Raw genomic sequence first — 18382 nt, forward strand, 5'->3', positions numbered from 1 at the left:
GCATCCAGCCTCCTTGACTCCCAAGCCAGCCAGCTTGCTGTGCCAGTCTTTAAGTTTCCTCTTCCAGTCCCTTGATCTGTGACTTCGCTGTTAATCTCAACCTTCCTTATTCCTCCGTCAAACAAATGCACCTGTAGACAGGATCATTGTACATCCAGGCTTCATGCATGTCCTCCTTGCAGAACACACCCACTGGCCACACGCAGCAACAGACTTGTCTCATCTCATCTGCATGCTCACAGACACACACACGCACACACACCTGCACTTGGGCTTACACACACACACCACCTTTTACTGCCAGCGCTTCCTGCCAAGTTCACATGCACTGGCTGTTCCTGGGCCCCTCATAGCTTCCCAACCACCTGGCTGCTGGCCTCAGTGGTGCTCACTGCTGACTGATCACACCCTGGTGAGGATCCCATGGCACAGTTTCCCAGGGCCTGCAAGGACCCAGGAACCTTTTCCTGCTTCTACCTGGGACTAGATCAGGTCACCTCTGGGCAAGAGTTTTTAACTCTGGCGTGGGCCACCCCATAGTATTGGGGCTCCAAGCAGAGGGCAGCAGTGTGCCTCCAGCCCAGAAACCTCTGGGTCTGGCTGAGCTACCCTGTGGGCCAAGGGTAGGATAGGCAGCCTGGGACCTCAGTGACAGTCACTGCCTGTCCTATCACAGGAAGTGGGGACATGAAGCACCTGGACCCTGGACACTCAGAGATAGGTTTTTGGCTCCGTCGTGACCTTCATGTGGTTCCTGTGATCTAGGGTCAGGGCTTTGGGGGTGACCAAAGTATATGAGACTCTGTCAATCCTTCCTTCAGCTGAGGGAAAGCCACAGCCTCTGCCAGATGCTGGGGTGCCCTCATCAGTGGGGAAACTATGATAGTAAAAAGGCACAAGTTTCCACAAACTCAGGAGCTTTTATTCAAAATATACTCATGCCCCACTCTGCACTTGATGAATCAGAATTAGAGTTTGAAACAATACCCCCATGTGATAGCTGATTGAAAGAGCCTTCCTGCACTACCTCCTTGAAGTACCATGTTCTTCACTTGTTCTTCCCAAGAATTTTGTTGGGTAGATACTAGCTTCCCCACCTTGTAACTGAATTTCACAGAGGTCAAGTGACATGCAAGTTCACTGGGTAAGTGGTAGAGAAAGATCTAACTTGGGTCTAATTCCAGAATTTGTGCTTTCACAAAGCTGGAAGATGGGAGGGCAGTTTGCATCTGCTTGGATGGGGCATAGATGGGATTCTTTCCCTTTTAGGGCTTTATATGTTAGAGAAAAGTCTCCTGGGGCTCCTTGTTCCTGAGTAGCCCTCACTGAACACACTTTGGACCTGCCATCTTTGTGTAAGTTGTGAGTTTTGCCCAGCAACTCTCCTCCAGTCTGTCATGGTTCTTGCATGATTCATGGTTCTTGCATGGATCATACATAGATTGTCCTGTGTCTAAGAATACAGTGGCTGATGAGTAGGCATCCCATTGCCTTTCCCCAGGCTGGTGATCTGGACTGGTGCTGGTGACTTGTGTTGTACCTGGGATGCTAACTTTCTGAGTTCTGCTCATATCACTGACACCTGTGGGCCTTAGAGTGAGATACTTGACAGACTTGGGTCTGTCTTCTCCCCCGTGTAATCAGAGATGCTCACACTTCTCCTCTGCTTCTGGGAGTGAGAGTGAGAGTCTCTTAACAGTACAGCCCAGAAGGGGTAAGGAGATGGCTCTAGGAGTGCTCCATGTGTGATGGGATAATACACCCTCTCGAAAGGGTGGAAGGGACTCAGGAGTGAAGTGGCCAGCCAAAGTCCCACACCTTCACCCAGGTGGGACATGGCTACAGATCAGCCCCTTAGGAACCCTGGAGACTTAGCTGGCTCTCCTTAGAGGCTTTGGAGGCTGTGGGAGCTAGGTCTCTGCTGGGCTCCATCCCAGCAGTTTTCTCTGTCCCAGACAGAGCAGCCTTGTTCTCTCCTCCTTAGTCACAGCCATTGTCTGGCAGAGTTCTGGGGGTGAGGGGTGTCTTGGGGCTTGGATGCCCTGCAAAGGATCAGTCTGGCATGACTCCTAAGTTAATAATGTGTTTAGCTGTGGGAAGGTACTCTTGAGAGCCAAAGGCCTGGAGGAGGCGTCCCTCTGAATATATTACAGCACAACCTGGCGCAAAAAGGGTTACCCGGAGCAGCAGCCATCTTGCTGCAAGGATGCTTTTGTTTCCCAGCTGAGGAGCTAAATAAATTCTTTCTAGAGGCTGGTGAAATTCTCATCTAAAATCTCCTCTGCCACTTTTGAGGGCCTTTTCTGCACCCCTCCCTCTGGTTCCACAGGAGACACTTTCAGCCCTTGAATCTCAGCTCCGAATTTCTGAGTCTGTGGGCAGGGAGGAATGGGCTATTTCTTCAGCAGAGGAATCTGGGTTTGCTCACTATGTTCAGATAGGTGTTATTTTCTCTCTGCCTCAGACCTCTGAGACCTGGGGTTCGGTTTGTCTTTGGAGATTAGTCTTTCCCTCCCTCCTCTTTCTCTGTGTCCATTCCCCTCTTTCCTTCCTTGCCCATCCCCAGACTGTGGTGACATTCTTTTTGTGAGTACTCAGCCCCTTTCCCTCTGTTTTCTCCACAGCAAGCCCCGCCCAACACGGACTGGCGATTCTCTCAGGCCCAGAGACCTGGCACCAGCGGGTAGGTGACTGCTTCTCCAGCCCACCCTCTTCTCTGCGGCATTTTCTCAGTGATGACGTGGGAGGAGGTGGGGGAGGGCTCAGCATTTGCTACAAATGGCTTCTTCCCTCAGTTCCGGATTTCAGGGAGGCTTTGGTGTATTGGGGGCTGGTACACAGAGCCCAGAAGGAAAAGGCTTCTACTCTATTTTGAAAGCTCATTTCACACCTCAGCCCCTCCCTTCTCACCAGGTGAATCTTTTCCTATCTCCTGGTCCTGAGGTGGTCTCTGGGTGGAACCCATCTAATTCCTAAGTCCCCCTGTTCCAGGTTGGGCTGGGGTTCAGGCAGAGAACCAGGGGACAGGAGACGGGGGAGGCACAGTCGGCAGTCAGAACCTCCTCCAGAGTCCAAGGGGAAGAGCCCAGGAGAGGTGGGGGAGGTGGGTCAGCTGTTGGAAGTGGAAACTGCACTGCTGGAGGCTGGGCTGAGGAGGGAGCTCCTGGGACAGGTCTCCTCCCGCCCCACTCCAGGCTGCCTAGGTCCTGAAACTGGTCCTGCCCTCTCTACCTGCAGGCCTTTTTCTCTGCCACTCTTTCTTACTGCTTTGGCCTTCCCTCAGTCTCTTATCTCAGTTTGTGGTCTTTGCCTCTCACTCTCTTTCTGTCTCTTAGTTTCTGTCTTTATTGCTGCATCTTGGTCCCTGCCGTTTGTGTCTACTTGCCCTGATCTGTGCCTTGCACTGCACCTGCCATGCTGGGTGCTCAATAAATGTGGAATTAATGAATAAATATGACTCTTCCTTAGTCTCAGTCTCTGTTTCTTTTCTGTCTGTTTCTGCCTCCCAGTCTCTTTCCTTGAACTCTTTTCTTTTCCTCTTTCCTAGTGTCCTCATGTTCCTCTGTCTCTAGTCTCTTGGTTTCTCAACCTCTTGATATTTCTGCTTTCCTCTTTGTTCTCAGCCTATGTCTTTTTCCTTGTCTTTGTGTGTGTCTGTTTCTGTATCTCTAAGTGTGTAGTCTGTGTCTGCATTGCTGAATCTCTTCCTGTTACTCTTTGTTTCTCTCTGTTTCCCTTTTATCCTGTCTCCTACTCTTTGTCTCTGTCTCTCATTTTTTTGTACTTGTGGGCAAGCCAGCACACACATCCCCTCACCTCCCGCCCGCAACTCTCTCCCTGCCCCTGTCCCTCACATACAGAGTCTTTGATCAGTGCTCACCACCACATACTCCTCTATCCAGGCTATCCCAGCTGTTCATTTCAGTTGAGTATGAATTCCTGCTGAGACAGGAACCTCCTGCGGGTGGTGGGGAAGGAAAAAGCAGAAAGATCTTTAGTTGGTCTGAGGGAAGTGGGGTGGGCTTTGGGCCAGTTCTCCCTGTTAGAAGTCAGGAGCCTAGAGGAGTCCAAGGAACCCAGGAGAGAGAGAGGGCAGAGCTTAGGTCACCTTCCTCTGCCTCCTTGATGGTCAGGCACTTGCTGCCCACATTTTCCCACATGTTATAGTTGGTGAGTGTTCACTGCCACAAGAATCCAGGAGACCTCAGCACATGCCAGGGAGGTAGAGACTCCACCTCCTTGGCATGTGCAGTCCTGCACATGTATCAGGAACTCAAGATGCTTCCTAGAAGGCCTTTAGAAGGCAGAAAAACAGTTGGTTTGGACTGTCTTTGCCCCTTCCTTGACCCCATCTGTCTCCTTTTAATCCAGTGGCTTTGCCAGCCTTTCTGTATAGCTTATCCATTAGGTCATTCATATGTTTATTCATGTATTCATTCATGCATCACCTACTTATTGGGCATCTACTATAAACCAGGCCATGTTCTAAACACTGTCCTGTAAGAATGAACAAGCAGACATGATCTTTGAGCTCATAGACTTCCAGGATAGCAGGTGAGACAACAAATTGACAACAAATTGCACTAAAAAATGTCTAGTTAGAAATCATAGCAAGTTCTCAGAAAAAGAGGGTCATATGAGTGTAATCGTGGGGGGAAGGGTAGAGAAAGCCTCCAAGAAGAAGTGACATTTGAGCTGAGGTGATGAGAGGTACTGGGCAAATTGTGTCCCCTTTACCCACCTCTGCTGCAGACTGTATACTGGCCCTGAAGCAGAATTCAGTGCTGAACCTAGAAGTCCCACAGATTGCTTCTGTTGTCCCCTCTGGGTTGAGCACCGTACCCCTGCCTCAAGTCCTTTGTCATCAAATGAAAGACTTGGTGGCCTGAAATACAGGAGCTCTTGGGGAGATGTAAGGGAAGATTCCCTTCCTTAGTTAAGTTGAGGGGGATGGACAAACATTTCTGATGTAGTTCCAAAATGGCCCAGGTGAAATAAACATTAAGGGCCCAATCCAACAACTATACCTTTTCTCCTTCATTTATTCCATAGTTAGTAAGCACCTACTGTAGGCCAGGTGGTGTTTTAGGGGTAGGAGATGACAAAATAGGCCTGCTCCCTGCCCACAAGGAGCTTACCATGCGTTGAGTAAAGCAAATATTAACTAAATACCAAAGTAAATGTAAGATCACAGCTATTGTAAGTGCTATAAAGTGCACTACCTGGTGGTGAGGGCCTACAGTAGGGATTTGCCCTGGTAAGGGAGCAAGAGGACCTTTAGGAGGAAAGGAGATTGTGCTGAAATCTGAAGGGTTTCAAATTAACCAGCTGAAGGAGAGAGGGAAGAGCCTCCACACAGGCCTTGTGGTAAGGCCTCTCAAGATCAACAGACTGACAGGGTACTTTGTCTTTGCTGCTGTTATGATGAGTGAATCTGAGTGGAAGGATGAAGAAAGGAGATTTATCTAGTCCAACTCTGGCTCCAGCCCTCCATTGCTTCTCTGCTCCACTCCCCTCCACTGCACCATCTTGGCTACTGGCACACCATGTTCACAGCAGGGTTAGTGTTGAGGTGAACCTAGTTCAAGTTCAAGTCAGCACTGGGTCACATTGCCCAGACAATAGGGGGAAAGACACGTTCTGAAGTCCCTGCCTGCCAGGTGCTCCTCCTTCCAGCCACTGTCCTGTCTCAAGTCATCTTTTTGGCTTCTTATCTCAACAGCTGTTATCTCAAGCTCTGAACCCAGCAAGCCACTTGTCCCTTCTCACACAGTAACACAGGCTCCACCCTGCAGCTGTTCCCAGTCTCTGCACAGTGAGAGTCTCCATTTAGCTTGTCCTGGTCTCCACTCTGTTCTCCTTTGATGGCTCCACACTACCCTTCCATCCCCCTCCTCTGAGAAACACTATCCTTGCTCTCCCTCAGTTGAGGCAGCCATTCAGCAGACAAATAGCAACTTAGTTTTGGGGTTTTTTTTTTTTGCTTATAAAATAATACATGCTCATTGTAGAAGCATGGGGAAATAGAGAAAAATTTTTAAAAGAAAAAGGACTCAAATTTCACAACCCAGAGAAACCCCCATTAAAAATTTTTGAATATGAAATTTTCAAATTTGTACAAAAGTAGAATGGTATAATGAACCTCTATGATCCCACCGTCCAGCTTCACCTAATGCCTTACGTTGTTTCACTTCAGTCTCCACCCTGTTTCCCCCTTGAATTACTGTGAAACAAATCTCAGCCATCATATAATGTCATCTGACTCTTCACGGTCTTAGACAATTCTTTTACATACAGAAGAATTAACAATAATATCAATAAACTAATAATATGTTAATACTAACTAATATAATATTAATAAACTAGTATCATCAAATATGTAGTCTGTATTGACACTTCCCGTTATGTGTCTCTCTCTGGTAATTCATTTGCACGCTTATCCAAATTAAGACCCACATTTTGTATTTGAGTGTTTCAAATCTCTTAAGCTCTTTAATATTTTCACATGTGTATTTTATTATATTATTTTCTTAATGTTTATTTTGAGAGAGCACGAGTGTGAGTTGGGGCAGGGCAGAGAGAGCTGGAACAGAAGATCCACCTGTATCTGTTCTCTTTGCAGTATATCACAATTTTCCCACGTCAGTAAAACAAAACAAAACAAATTCAAAGTTAATTGTTGCATAACAGCCCCTTATATGGACATATAATGTATATTTTAAAAGACTGACAGGCTTTTACTACCTTAAAACAATTCATACGTGTTTATATTTTAACATAGTTAAATCCAGGCTGTTGTTAGAGGTGACTTTCCCAGACTTTTCTTTTTTTTTGATCATGCTGCAGGGAGCATTTTTCCATAGCCCATCTTCTGGGATGTTCCCTCACACACCCATCCAGTGCACCAGAATACAAACTCCTTACGGCAAAACTCTATCAGCTTTTATATCTCAGGGTTTACCATAGTCACTGACACATAGTGGATGCTTGGAAAATGGTGAATTAGAGATAGTCAATCCCCTCTACTTTTATTGTTCAACATCTCCTAAATCCTGGAAGAGTCTCCTATCCCCACTGCTGCCTCTCTGCTGAAGTCCAGTGTGGTGTCATGTATAAGAACATAGGCTTCAGATTCACATTAGGCCTCTTTCAGGACGTAGCTCTGCCAGTTATTGGCTGTGAGAATTTGGGAGTCTCTTAACCTCTCTGAGCCCTGGATTCATCTACTAAAAAATAGGGATAATCATAATAACACTTACCTGCAGGTGGTTCTGAGGCTTAATTTGGCTTTACACACACACACACACACACACACACACACACACACACACACATAGGAAGAACATAAATATATTCTCTTCCAGAGAATAGGAAGCTCTCAGCAAATTGTTCAGAAAGAAGTCAAAGATCTGGCAACCTGCCCATCCGTTTAGCCTGCAGCCTTCAACCATTGCCCAAGAATCCTCCTTATAGCCCAGCCCATTATGGTTCCAGGCCTACCCCTCCACTCACCTCTGTTCCCTCAGCACCACTCCCCAGTCTCCACTGGGCATCCCCCTAACCAGGTATCTGACCCTCTTGTCTCCCCTGGAGCCCTTCTCTCTGCTTCCCCTCCGTGACAACTGTTCTCCCCACTCTATCCCAGTTAGGCTTCTCCTCTAGGCATGAGCCCATCTGCCTGAGGCCTCTGCCTTCCAGCACGTCCAGTGACAGCAGGACTGCAAGGAGACAGAGGTGGCTGAGGCCGCAGCACTGGGCTCCTGTCCTCCTAGAGGGACCCTTCACCCTTAGTCCTCTCCCAGGAGCAAAAGCAGTCTTTAAATTCTTAAATCCAATCATGACACCCCCCTCCCTTTAAACACCTCAGTGACTTCTCAGAGCTCTTAGGATGAGACCAAAGTTTTTAGTGTCCATTTTATAACCTCAGCCCCTGACACCATCTCCCCTTGGGATAGCCACACTGGCTTCCCTTAGTCCACTGAACTGGCCAAGCATTTCCCAGCCTCAGAGGCTTGGGGCACGTTCCTCACTCTGCCTGGAAAGCTCTCTCCCACAACACTACTTTCTCCTAGATACTTCATTTTACTTCTCAACATTTTACCTTGAGATGTTTCAAGCTTGTCAAAAAGTTCACTTGTTGAAATAGTGTGATGAACTCAGACATACTGTTTTTACCTAGATTAATCAGTTGTTTGTATTTTGCATTTTTTTCTCTCTCTTTCTCTCTTTCCACACACTTACTACACTTTTTTTTCTGAATATTTGAGAGTTGCAGACATTGTAGTGTTTGAAAAACTTTAGTATACACCTCCTAATAACAGTAACATTCTCATACAAACCATACAAGAATGATCACGTTTGGGAAATTTAACAGTAGTGTAATAACATGTAGTCCACTGGCAGATTTTCATAAATGTTCTCCAAATGTCCTTTTAATTTGTTTGGTATTTTTTTTTTTAAAGCAAGCTCTATACCCAATGTGGGGCTTGAACTCATGATCCTAATATCAAGAGTTGCATGGTCTACCAACTGAGCCAGTCAGGCACCCCTGATGTTTTTTTGTTTTTTGTTTTTTTTTTTTGTTTTTTTTTTTCAATTTGGGATTCAATCAAGGAGCATGAATTACCTTTGCTTGCCCTATTGCTTTCGTCTCCTTTAATGTAGAACAGTCTCCTTACTTTTTTGTCTGTCTGTTTTAATGACATGGACATTTTTTAGAGTCCAAGCCAGTTGTCTTTTAAAATATCCCACAATCTGGGGCTCCTGGGTAGCTCAGTTGGTTGAGCATCTGACTTCAACTCAGGTCATGAATTCATGGTGTCAGCACCAAACCCGCTTTGAATCCTCTGTCCCTCTCTATCTATCTGTCCCTCTCTCCCTCTGTCTCAAAAATAAACACAAATAAATAAAATGTCCCATGATCTGGATTTGCTTATCATTTTCTCACAGTGAAATCAGGTTAACAACCATTTTGGTAGGAATACTGACTGGGTGACATTGTACACCTCCCACAGCATTACGTCAGGAATCATTTCATGTCATTTTGTTCAGCTATCAGGGATACTCACTTTGTTCACTTAGTTAAAGTGGTATCTTCAGATCTCTCCATTACAAATATATTTTAAAATATTTGTGATTAATAAGTACTCTGTGCGTGATATTTGAGACTGTGCAGCAACCTTTCAGTTTTAATATTTTAATATTCACCAGTGATTGGTGGTTACGAGGTGGTGATTTTCTGTCATTCCTCCTACCTTTGTTTAGATGGAATTGTCCTACAGATTACCTGGAAATTTATTCAGATGTGAATTCCCTGTCTTCTAATTTCCCTTTTCCTCAGGGAAGCTTGGACTGATTGAGCTCCCTAGCCCTTACTAAATCAAGACTCCCTTATACACCTTGCTCTTTGCCCCCATGGCACTTGTCACAGTTACCATTAAATAATTGTGTGATTATTTAATGTCAGCCTCTCAGTATATAGACCATGAGCATCACAGAGACTATGTCAGTCACGTTCACAACTATAACCCCAGTATCTTGCCCAGTGTCTGGCACACAGTAATTGGTCAGTAAATGTTGGTTGAATAAATGGACACAGAATTCCAACTGTTGTCACTCTGAGAGAGAAATGAGGCTCCTACTTTCCCTTCAACCCTAACTGTCTGATGTGAGGGTATAGAGGACACATAGAGCAGCTGCACTCTGGCCAAGCCTTAGACTAAGTCCACCTACCTGAGGATGGAGAATCCCAGATCAGGGGAAACCGTAAGCAGGGACAGAACTTGGAAAAATTGTAAAGCATTTCTTGGCTGTGCTCACCCACCATGACAGAATACACCAACATGATCATGCTCTTGCTCTCTCTGTCTCCCTCTCATGCTTCCAAGGCCTGCCCTGCAGCCCTTACCCTGGTGCCAGATCCTTCCCTATGGTAACCTCACTCTCTTCGTGCGTTTTTCCCCCCATTCATTCAAGCAAGAAATACTTATTGAGGAACTTTGGCGTTCCAGGAGGTGCCAAGGGTCACCTAATGGTGTGTGTGTCAGGGTGGCTCTTCCTTCCCTCAAAAACAGAAATAATATGATATTTCAGATTTCCAAAAAACATGGAAATACTCACTGTGGGAAAAATCTGAGTTGAGCTGGAATTTCTTCAGGTCATTTATAAGTTAGTGTTTTTAACAATCATCAATCACTTCGTGTTTTTCTCAATGCTTAGAGTGTCCAAAGGTTTTAATTAGGTGCTTCAGCAGGAGGGGCGCAGACACCATCTTCTACAGACAGTGTAGACAGGTATAGCAGCAGGAGCCATGCGACCTGAGCTGCCTGGGGGAGGCACCTGGGCTGGGCTGGGGGGAGTTGCTTAGGAATCCCTCTGACAAATTTTATTCATCTTAGCAAGGTAGAAGTTGGGAACTGGCAGTCTAGGGAACACCAGATTTGCTGTGAGAGGGAGCTTGAGGAATTAGGGAAGTGCCTCAGAAAAGGTTTGATTTCTATAGATGGTGCAAGGCAAGCAAGTATGCTAGGCAAAGGGATTTTTTCAAAGTATTTGCAAACATTATATGTTATAATCCTACAGGCCATCTTTGGGCATGGGATGAGATATAGGTTACTAGATCTGGGAGCTCTAGGAGAGGACGGGAGAGGCGTGAGCTAGGCTGGCCTGGGAGACTGTATTCACCATCCCACTCTCTCCTCAGCTCCCAAAATGGCGATGAAACCGGCACTTGGCCCAACAACCAGTTTGACACAGAGATGCTTCAAGCCATGATCTTGGCCTCTGCCAGTGGTAAGTTGTGCCACTGTGTGTGTGGGGATGGGGGACCTGGGGTTCTGGGGGGAATCCCACAGCCATCTGCCTTAAGACTGGCTATCAACCTGCATGGTTTCTCTGGATCTTTCTCAGAGTCCCTGAGAGGACTCATAATTCCTGGACAAAAACCCAGGTTGAGAAACAGGTTAAGACTTCCTGGCATGCCTAGAAAAGAGTGAGAAAGGAAAGATTTATTGAGGGAATAGAGGGAGTGACGTTAAGAGTCCAGCTCCAGAATGGGACCGCATGGGTCGGATCCTACTTCTGTCATTTATTATCTTTGTGAATTTGATCATTTTGCTTAATCTCAATAAATCTCAGCTTCTTAAAACAAGAAAATGGAGACAGTGGCCTCAAAGGGTTGTTGTGAGGATTAAATGAGATGGTAACACAAAGCACAAAGTACTGGACCTGTGACGTACAGGCCCTTCCCTCCATGGTTGTGGGCGTGGATACTCCCAGCACAGAGAACACATTTGGATATGTGAGACCCCTTCCCTTTGTTGTTGCCCCACCTCCAGAGCAGGATTTTGATTTTCCTAGAAGGCTAACAGAACTTCACATGCAACAGAGATTCAGCCAATGGTTTTTGTCCCTGAACAGTCAGAAGGGTCCTGAGTAGGGCAAACAGAAAAACAGAATGATGTTAGCACTTAGGAGCACAAGCTTTGGAGGCAGACCAACCTGGACTCAAATCTCAGCACCCACACTTAGCCATGAGTCCTCAAGGAAGGTGCTAAGCCCCTCTGGGCTTCACTTTCAGTGACTATCACATGAGAACTAGAACAGATCTTGCTGGTGTTGTGAGGGCCCAATGCAAGGCCTTAGCATGGGGATGACAGAGTAAGGCACAATAGGTAGTGGCCAAAATTGATTACCTCTTATCTTGTTTGACCCATAAAAGGCAGATGGAGAATAATGCCTATTCATAAGGACTAGTTTTAGGAGCAGCACATCTTGGGCTTCCTATGAAGGCTGTCAGGGCCTTAGACCCTGGGCTTATTTAGTGCAGTGAAATCCTCTGTCTGGCCTGCAGCACGTGTGGAGGGCTGGGAGAGAACCCAGTAAAATCAGAACAATAATTTTCAAATCATACCTATGTTCTGTCCTGGGTGCATGCTAGGCCTCACATCAGTTCATCCTCTTAACCAGCTCTGCAAAGCAGGTCTGTGATTACTTACATCTGACAGATGAGAAAACTGAGAAATCCCTTGCTCCAAGGTCCCCATTTTGAGATGCAGATTGGGGATTCTAACCCAGTCTGACTCTCAAGTTCACGCCTTTGCTTTTGCAGCGACCATGTCTGCCTTTAGATGCAGCCTACATTTCCCTTTTAGCTGAATAGGTGTACAGGCTAACCTCCTCTTACTGTCTTGCGTTATTCTCCCAGACTAGAGGTGCCAGATAAAACACAGGAAGCTTGGTTAATTTTAACTTCATGTGAACAACAAATAATATTTTAGCATAAGTAGGTCCCAAACATGAGTATTGGGACATACTATATTAAAAAAGAAAAAAACCTGCTCATTGTTTATCTCAAGTTCAGATTTAATTGGGAGTATTCTGCATTTTATTTGTTAAATTTGGCATGCCTCTCCCAGATGTCTGTGAGGTTAAGTGAAGCCAGGCCCGTGGTAGTTCACGTGAAGGGGGAGAGGAAGGGGAAAGTGAAGAGGGCAGCAAGCCTTCCGGGACAGAACTGGCCCAGGTCTGGGGTGGGCAGGGGATTGTACTTCTGGAGGGGCCAGATACTGAGTATGAAACAGGCAGGTGGGTGGCTCTAGGAGATACCAAGTCAGGTTCTTGAGGGAAATAGACAGACAGGTATATTTAACTGTTGTGGGTTTTAGCATTACATGCAGGAAGGAGGCTTTTGGCCTAAATCCAGATTTAAGAAACAGAAATGGAATCAGTATTTATGGCCTAAAACCCCCCAGGGTCCCCTCCCTTGTCAGGGCTCCACCCCTGTGGCCCACACAGCATCTGACCTGAGTGTAGGCTAGGGCCTTGGGGATTGGATCCAGAGGGGTTGAAGTGGCAGGGTCAGGCTCTACTCCCACTTTCACACCCGCTTCTCTGCCCTGAAGCCAGAGAGGTTCCTGGAGTCCAGCCCAGCCTGGCTAAGGGGCTGCTGAGGGGAAGTAAGTAAGAAGGAAAGTAAGTACACTTGGGAGGCACTTTAAATAAACACTTGGGGGGAAGTGTGTTCTCAAGGAGGTTCTGATTTGCGGTTCAACTGACTCTGGATTAGCTTGACCAGGCCTCCCTGTCTGGAGGTGCTGTCTCAGCCCTGAGCTGGGGTGGGAAGGGAGGCTGTGAGGCCAGGAGCTGGAGAGGAGGCCAGTGACCTTTGCCCTTTAGGCCAGAGTTTGCCTAGGTTCTTTCTTAATGCCTTTTTTTTTTCCTAAGATTTAATTTTTTAATTTTTAATTTTTATTATTTTTGTTTTTTAAATATTTATTTATTTTGAGAGAGAGCATGAGTAGGGGAGAGGCAGAGAGAGAGGGAAAGAGGGAGAGAGAGAGAATCCCCAGCAGGCTCCACACTGTTAGCACAGAGCCCCACATGGGGCTTTATTCCACAAACCGTGAGATCTTGACCTAAGGTGAAATTAAGAGTTCAGCTGAGCCACCATCAGGTGTTCCAGATTTTATTTTTAAGTAATCTCTACACCCAACGTGGGGCTCGGACTCATAACCCTGAGATCAAGAGTTTCATGCTCTATTGACTGAGCCAGCCAGCCAGTCACCCCTTTCTGGCTGCTTTTTAAAGAATGTTTCTCTATAGAATGGAAAAGATCTTGGTCCCTGCTCACTGTGTGCTGGGGGGAGGTAGAAGGAGGGACTGATGAAGAATTGATTCTACAGAAGGTCAGAGGCTGCAATCCACCATCTCCCCCCTCAGACTTAACAGATGGGGAAATGGAGGCCTGAGTTGTGCAGGGCCTCTGCCAGGGTCACCCAGCTTTCTTAGTGACAGCGCTAAACAGAAGGAACTCTAGTGTCAGCCTTTTTCTGTTAGGCCCTGGATTTGCACATCTTCTCTCTCCTGGTCCAGCCCAACCTCAAAGTCCCCCACAGAGCCTGGGTCAGCATCAGGCCTGTGCTTCTGGTGGGAGGTGGCAAGAACTGGCTTTGTCATTTCCACCTCCTTGGGGTGCTCCTTAGAGATCTGGGATGCCGGTGGGATATGGGTGGGCTTTGCCTCCAGTTACCAAGTCAAGCCCTTTGTGCCCTTCTGTTTCTACCTCCCTTCTCCGTGGTTCTCCCCATTTCTGCGTGCACACACATGCGTGTGCGTGCGTGTGTGTGTGTGTTATGTGTATGTATGTATGTGTGTGTCCCCCTCTCTCTCCCTCTCTGGCGCCTCTGAAGTCTCCCCTTTAGCCCCTAAATCACTCTGGAATCCTAGCTCTTTGAAGCAGAATCTAGGCCCCTTCCCCCACCCCTTCATTCCCAGGCTGGAAGAGGGTATGCTGAAGGGGAGGGTGAGCTTGGCTCCATCCTGGAGTTAATTAGGGAAAACGTTGAAAAAGTCAATGGAATGAAAGGGCTGGGGGAGGGGAGCAGTCTGGGGAAAGAGAGAAGGAAGTGGGCAGCTGCTCCCTCCCACCCAGCCTTTCACACACCCCCCAAAGCCCTCAAATCCCGGGATTTGGGACTTGAAATGGAGATTGTAGAAACCCGAGCATTGGAGTGAGGAGGCAGAAAGACCCAAGGCTTTTCTGTTCCCTTCTCCTGTGCCCTTCCCCCTCTTGTGCTGGTTTTTAAAATAGTTCCTGTCTATTTCTCAATCCCTGGTTAGTGTCCCAGGATTAGTCAGCCTCTCCGGCTTTAGTCACCCTCTCTACCCACTCCCAGGGTCTAGCTTAGAGTAAAGGGAGGCTGGGAGGAGAACTCTTGTCAGCTGGGCTGGGTCTTGGCTGGGAATTCCAGGGGCTTTAACCCTGCCACTGCCAGAGGACTCCAGCAGGAGCCCTTGGGAACTCAGGCTGAGTCGGGGAAATTCCTGGTTTTCCTTGCTGCACCCAGGGAGCATGTAGGGTAGAAGTAACAACACACACTATATGGTGGTGATGATGTGAGCGCTGCACCCAACACTGAGTGAGCCCTTACCAAGTGCCTGTGGACTCATGAAGCACTGTCTCATTTGAGCCTCACAAAAACCCAATGGGATAAGTGATCCTGTGCTTTTCTACCTTCAGTGTGCCTAAAAATCACTTGGAAATCTTGTTAAAATGCAGATTCCAAGTCTCCATTTCTAACAAGCTCTCAGGGTGATGCTAAGCTAGAGCCAGAATACTTCTCTAGACCCCGTTTCTTCTTGTATACAGTAGGAAGTTGGGCTTGGGGTGTTCTCTGATGTTCCATAGCTCTGATACTGTGAACCTCTGTCTACCTTGTACCTAAGATACCTGGTCGCAGAGAATGGGCCAAGTGGGTGATGGGTATTAAGGAGGATACTTGTGATGACCACTGGGTGTTATAGGTCAGTGATGAATCCCTAAATTCTACACCTGAAACTAATGTTACCATATATGTTAACTAACAAGAATTTAAATAAAAATTTGAAATCCAAAAGAGAAATAATAGATATCTGGTCCCGGAATCATCTTTTTAGCCTCCTAGAACATGGCTCATTTTGTCTTCTGTCCTCCTCCTTTATCCTCAGAGTGATAAGATCCAACCTGATGGTGGTAGTGGTGACTCTCTCTACAGTATATGCTGAGATACACTTAGCCACCCCTGCTTTAACCTGTGATGGCTGCTGTGGCTTTGAGTTAGTCTTTTACCTTCTCTGGGCCTTGCTTTCCTCATATATAAAGTAAGGATAAATGCCATACCTCACTGGGTTGTCTCACTGAGGCAAAAGCCATCATGCACGTGCAGTATCTAGCAGAGTACTTGGCACAGAATAGTTGACACTAGTCAACTCCTGTTGCTGTTATGAAATGAATACCTGCAAAACCCCCTGACCCCCTGCTAACAACAGAACTGCTGAGTGCCCCTACTCTGTGGGCACTGGCTGGTGAAGGATAGGAGGACACACAGGCCCTAGTTGCAGCCCTCCAGGAGACCACAGTCTAGTGTGGAGACCAGAGAGGCTCCCGTGAGAAGGGTTAGGGCAAGGACTGGAGAGCTTTTATTTATGCCCTGAAAAATAACAGCATGTTTTAGGCCCTACATAATCTTGGTTAGTCTTCACCCAAACCAGAAGAGGTAGTTGTTATTTTTACCCCTTTTCATAGATCAGGAGACATAGGGATTGCCCCCAATTGGTTAGTAGGTAAAAGAGCTGGGAATCAAACCCAGCTGGTCTCACTCCAGAGCCACTTACCTCTGCCTCTTTGTTAGAGGGTATTTATCAAAAGGTGTTTATCCCCCTTTGATAGAGATGATATTCTCAGGGCTCACTGTGGTCAGGGCTGGGCGCTCTGCCCATTAACTGGTTGTGCTATAAAAGAGGGACCCAGAGTTTAGCTCTTCACCTTCCTCTCTCTCTTGCAGAAGCTGCTGATGGGGGCTCCACCCTGGGCGGGGGCGCTGGCACCATGGGCCTGAGTGCCCGCTACGGGCCCCAGTTTACCCTGCAGCACGTGCCGGACTACCGCCAGAACGTCTACATCCCCGGCAGTAACGCCACACTGACCAACGCGGCTGGCAAGCGAGATGGCAAGGCCCCCACCGGTGGCAATGGCAACAAGAAGAAGTCAGGCAAAAAAGAGAAGAAGTAACGTGGAGGCCAGGCCAAGAGCCACGGGGCAACTTCCCTCCCCAACCAGCCCAGCCTCTCCGTATCTGTACCCAGGCCTCATATTTTCAGGGCTCACCCCCAGATACTGGTAGGGGTCCAGGCCATGCTCCCTTTGAGAAACAGAAACAAGTGCCCAGTCAACACCCCCCTCTCTGCCCCCAAGGGATTGAATATGCAAAAGGGAGTTCTGCTGGGAACCCCCATCCAGTCAATTGCTGTGCCCATGGGGGTAGTGGGGTTAGTGTAGACACCATTTATCACACCCCCTTTAGTTACAGCTGAACTTTGCCATCTTCCAAATTCAATCAGGCCCATCCACAATTCCCTGCCTCGCTCCTGTCACCCCACCCCCTCAGCAGCTCCTCTTTCTTGAATAAGGTGGTGGGGGTGTTGAGGTACCTGGTGACCTAAAAAGGCTCGTAGTTCTGAAGAGTTGGATGGGCGTCATAACCTCTTGGCCTCTCCAGTTCTCAGACTGCCCCCAAAGCATGGTTTGGTGCCCGTCCCTTCATCTCCTTCCAGAGCCCAAGACCAAGCTCAAGTTTTGGCAGACATGGTCACCATTGCCATGGTACTGACGCTTGCTGGATTTAGGGAGGGCACTTTGCTACCGTGCCTCTTCCCAGCGCCCTTGGGACCAGTCTTTTGTTCTGTTTTTCATTGTTTGATGTTCCCGCTGCATGCCGTGACTTCCCCCTCTCCAAACAAGAGACTTCATTGCATGTTCCAAGACAGTATGGGGTGGTAAGATAAAGAAGGGAAGGGTGTGGATATAGGGGATGGACAAAGCTTGACTTGCCAGTTATCAGGATCTTGCAGAAGGCTCTGTGTCCCCAGGGTACTGGCCAGATCCCCAATTCCAGCCATAAACCAAGTACCAGGCTGGACTCTCGTTTACCACATTCAAGGCTTGCTCACTCACCTCAGGCAGTGAGCTTTGGGCTGAGCTATTATTAGCACCAATGGATTTAAACTGGCATTATAGTCAAAGGAAGGTCTGAGGACGTTTGGGACCAGGTCCCCTGGAGAGGTCAGAGGGCCCTCTGTGGGTGCTGGGTACTCCAGAGGTGCCACAGGTAGAAGCATCAGTGTGGCCCTAGCAGTGAGGCAGGGCCAGCTAGGCGGTTCTTGGTCCCTGGGTTGGGGAGGCATGGAGCTACAGCAGGGACCAGGTGGACAGAAAGTCTCAGCCTCGGATCTGGGCTTCTCCACAGGGCCCCTGCACTCCTCCAGCCTCTGTTCCTTCATCTTGCCAGGTGCCATTTCTTCTCCGTGAAGGCCAATGCCCAGCCCCTCCCCCCCCACCCCCCCCCCCCCCCCCGCCCCCCCAGTCTGCTCCCTAGTGGCCAGAGCCTGGTTAAAGTCCCCCAGTGCCTCCTTGTGCATAGACCTTTCTCTGCCCATCCCCTTCTGCCCACCCCCTCCCCCAGGCCCGTACCTCCAGTGGGGCTGCGCAAGAACCACACCCCAACCCTTAAAGTAGTGTAGAGCCCCCTCCCTCTTTCGGCTGGTGTAGAATAGCCAATAGTGTAGTGCGGTGTGCTTTTCCGTGATGGCGGGTGGGCGGAGGGCTCCGCGCAGCCATCTGTCGTTGAATCCGCCTGCGGCGGCCCGTGCTGTGTTTTGTGCTGTGTCCATGCGCTGCGGCGATCCCGTCCCCTGTACTGACTCCTATAAGTGCTTCTCTTCGCATAGTCATGTAGCTCCCCACCCACTCCCCTTCCTGTGTCTCACGCAAGTTTTATACTCTAATATTTATATGGCTTTTTTTCTTTGAAAAAAAAAATTAAAAGGTTTCTTCTGAAAGGTTGAA

General features: G+C 47.9%; 1 protein-coding gene across 29 annotated transcripts in view; it reads left to right on the forward strand.

Moving 5' to 3' along the window:
• Positions 1 to 18379, forward strand: part of LOC101100942 (protocadherin gamma-C4) — a 175264-nt gene extending 156885 nt beyond the window's left edge. For 28 of the 29 annotated variants that reach the window (XM_045039899.1, XM_019833581.3, XM_045039900.1 and 25 more), the window contains 3 exons: positions 2625 to 2683; positions 10703 to 10791; positions 16323 to 18379. In XM_045039899.1, the coding sequence (XP_044895834.1) occupies positions 2625 to 2683; positions 10703 to 10791; positions 16323 to 16549 (375 nt within the window). In that variant the 3' untranslated portion in view covers positions 16550 to 18379. Of the gene's footprint in view, positions 1 to 2344; positions 2419 to 2624; positions 2684 to 10702; positions 10792 to 16322 lie in introns of those variants that run through there. The other variant, XM_019833590.3, reaches the window with a different exon arrangement.
• The last annotated feature ends 3 nt before the right edge of the window (positions 18380 to 18382 follow it).

Source organism: Felis catus, chromosome A1 (genome assembly GCF_018350175.1).
Source record: "Felis catus isolate Fca126 chromosome A1, F.catus_Fca126_mat1.0, whole genome shotgun sequence".
NCBI lineage: Eukaryota > Metazoa > Chordata > Mammalia > Carnivora > Felidae > Felis > Felis catus.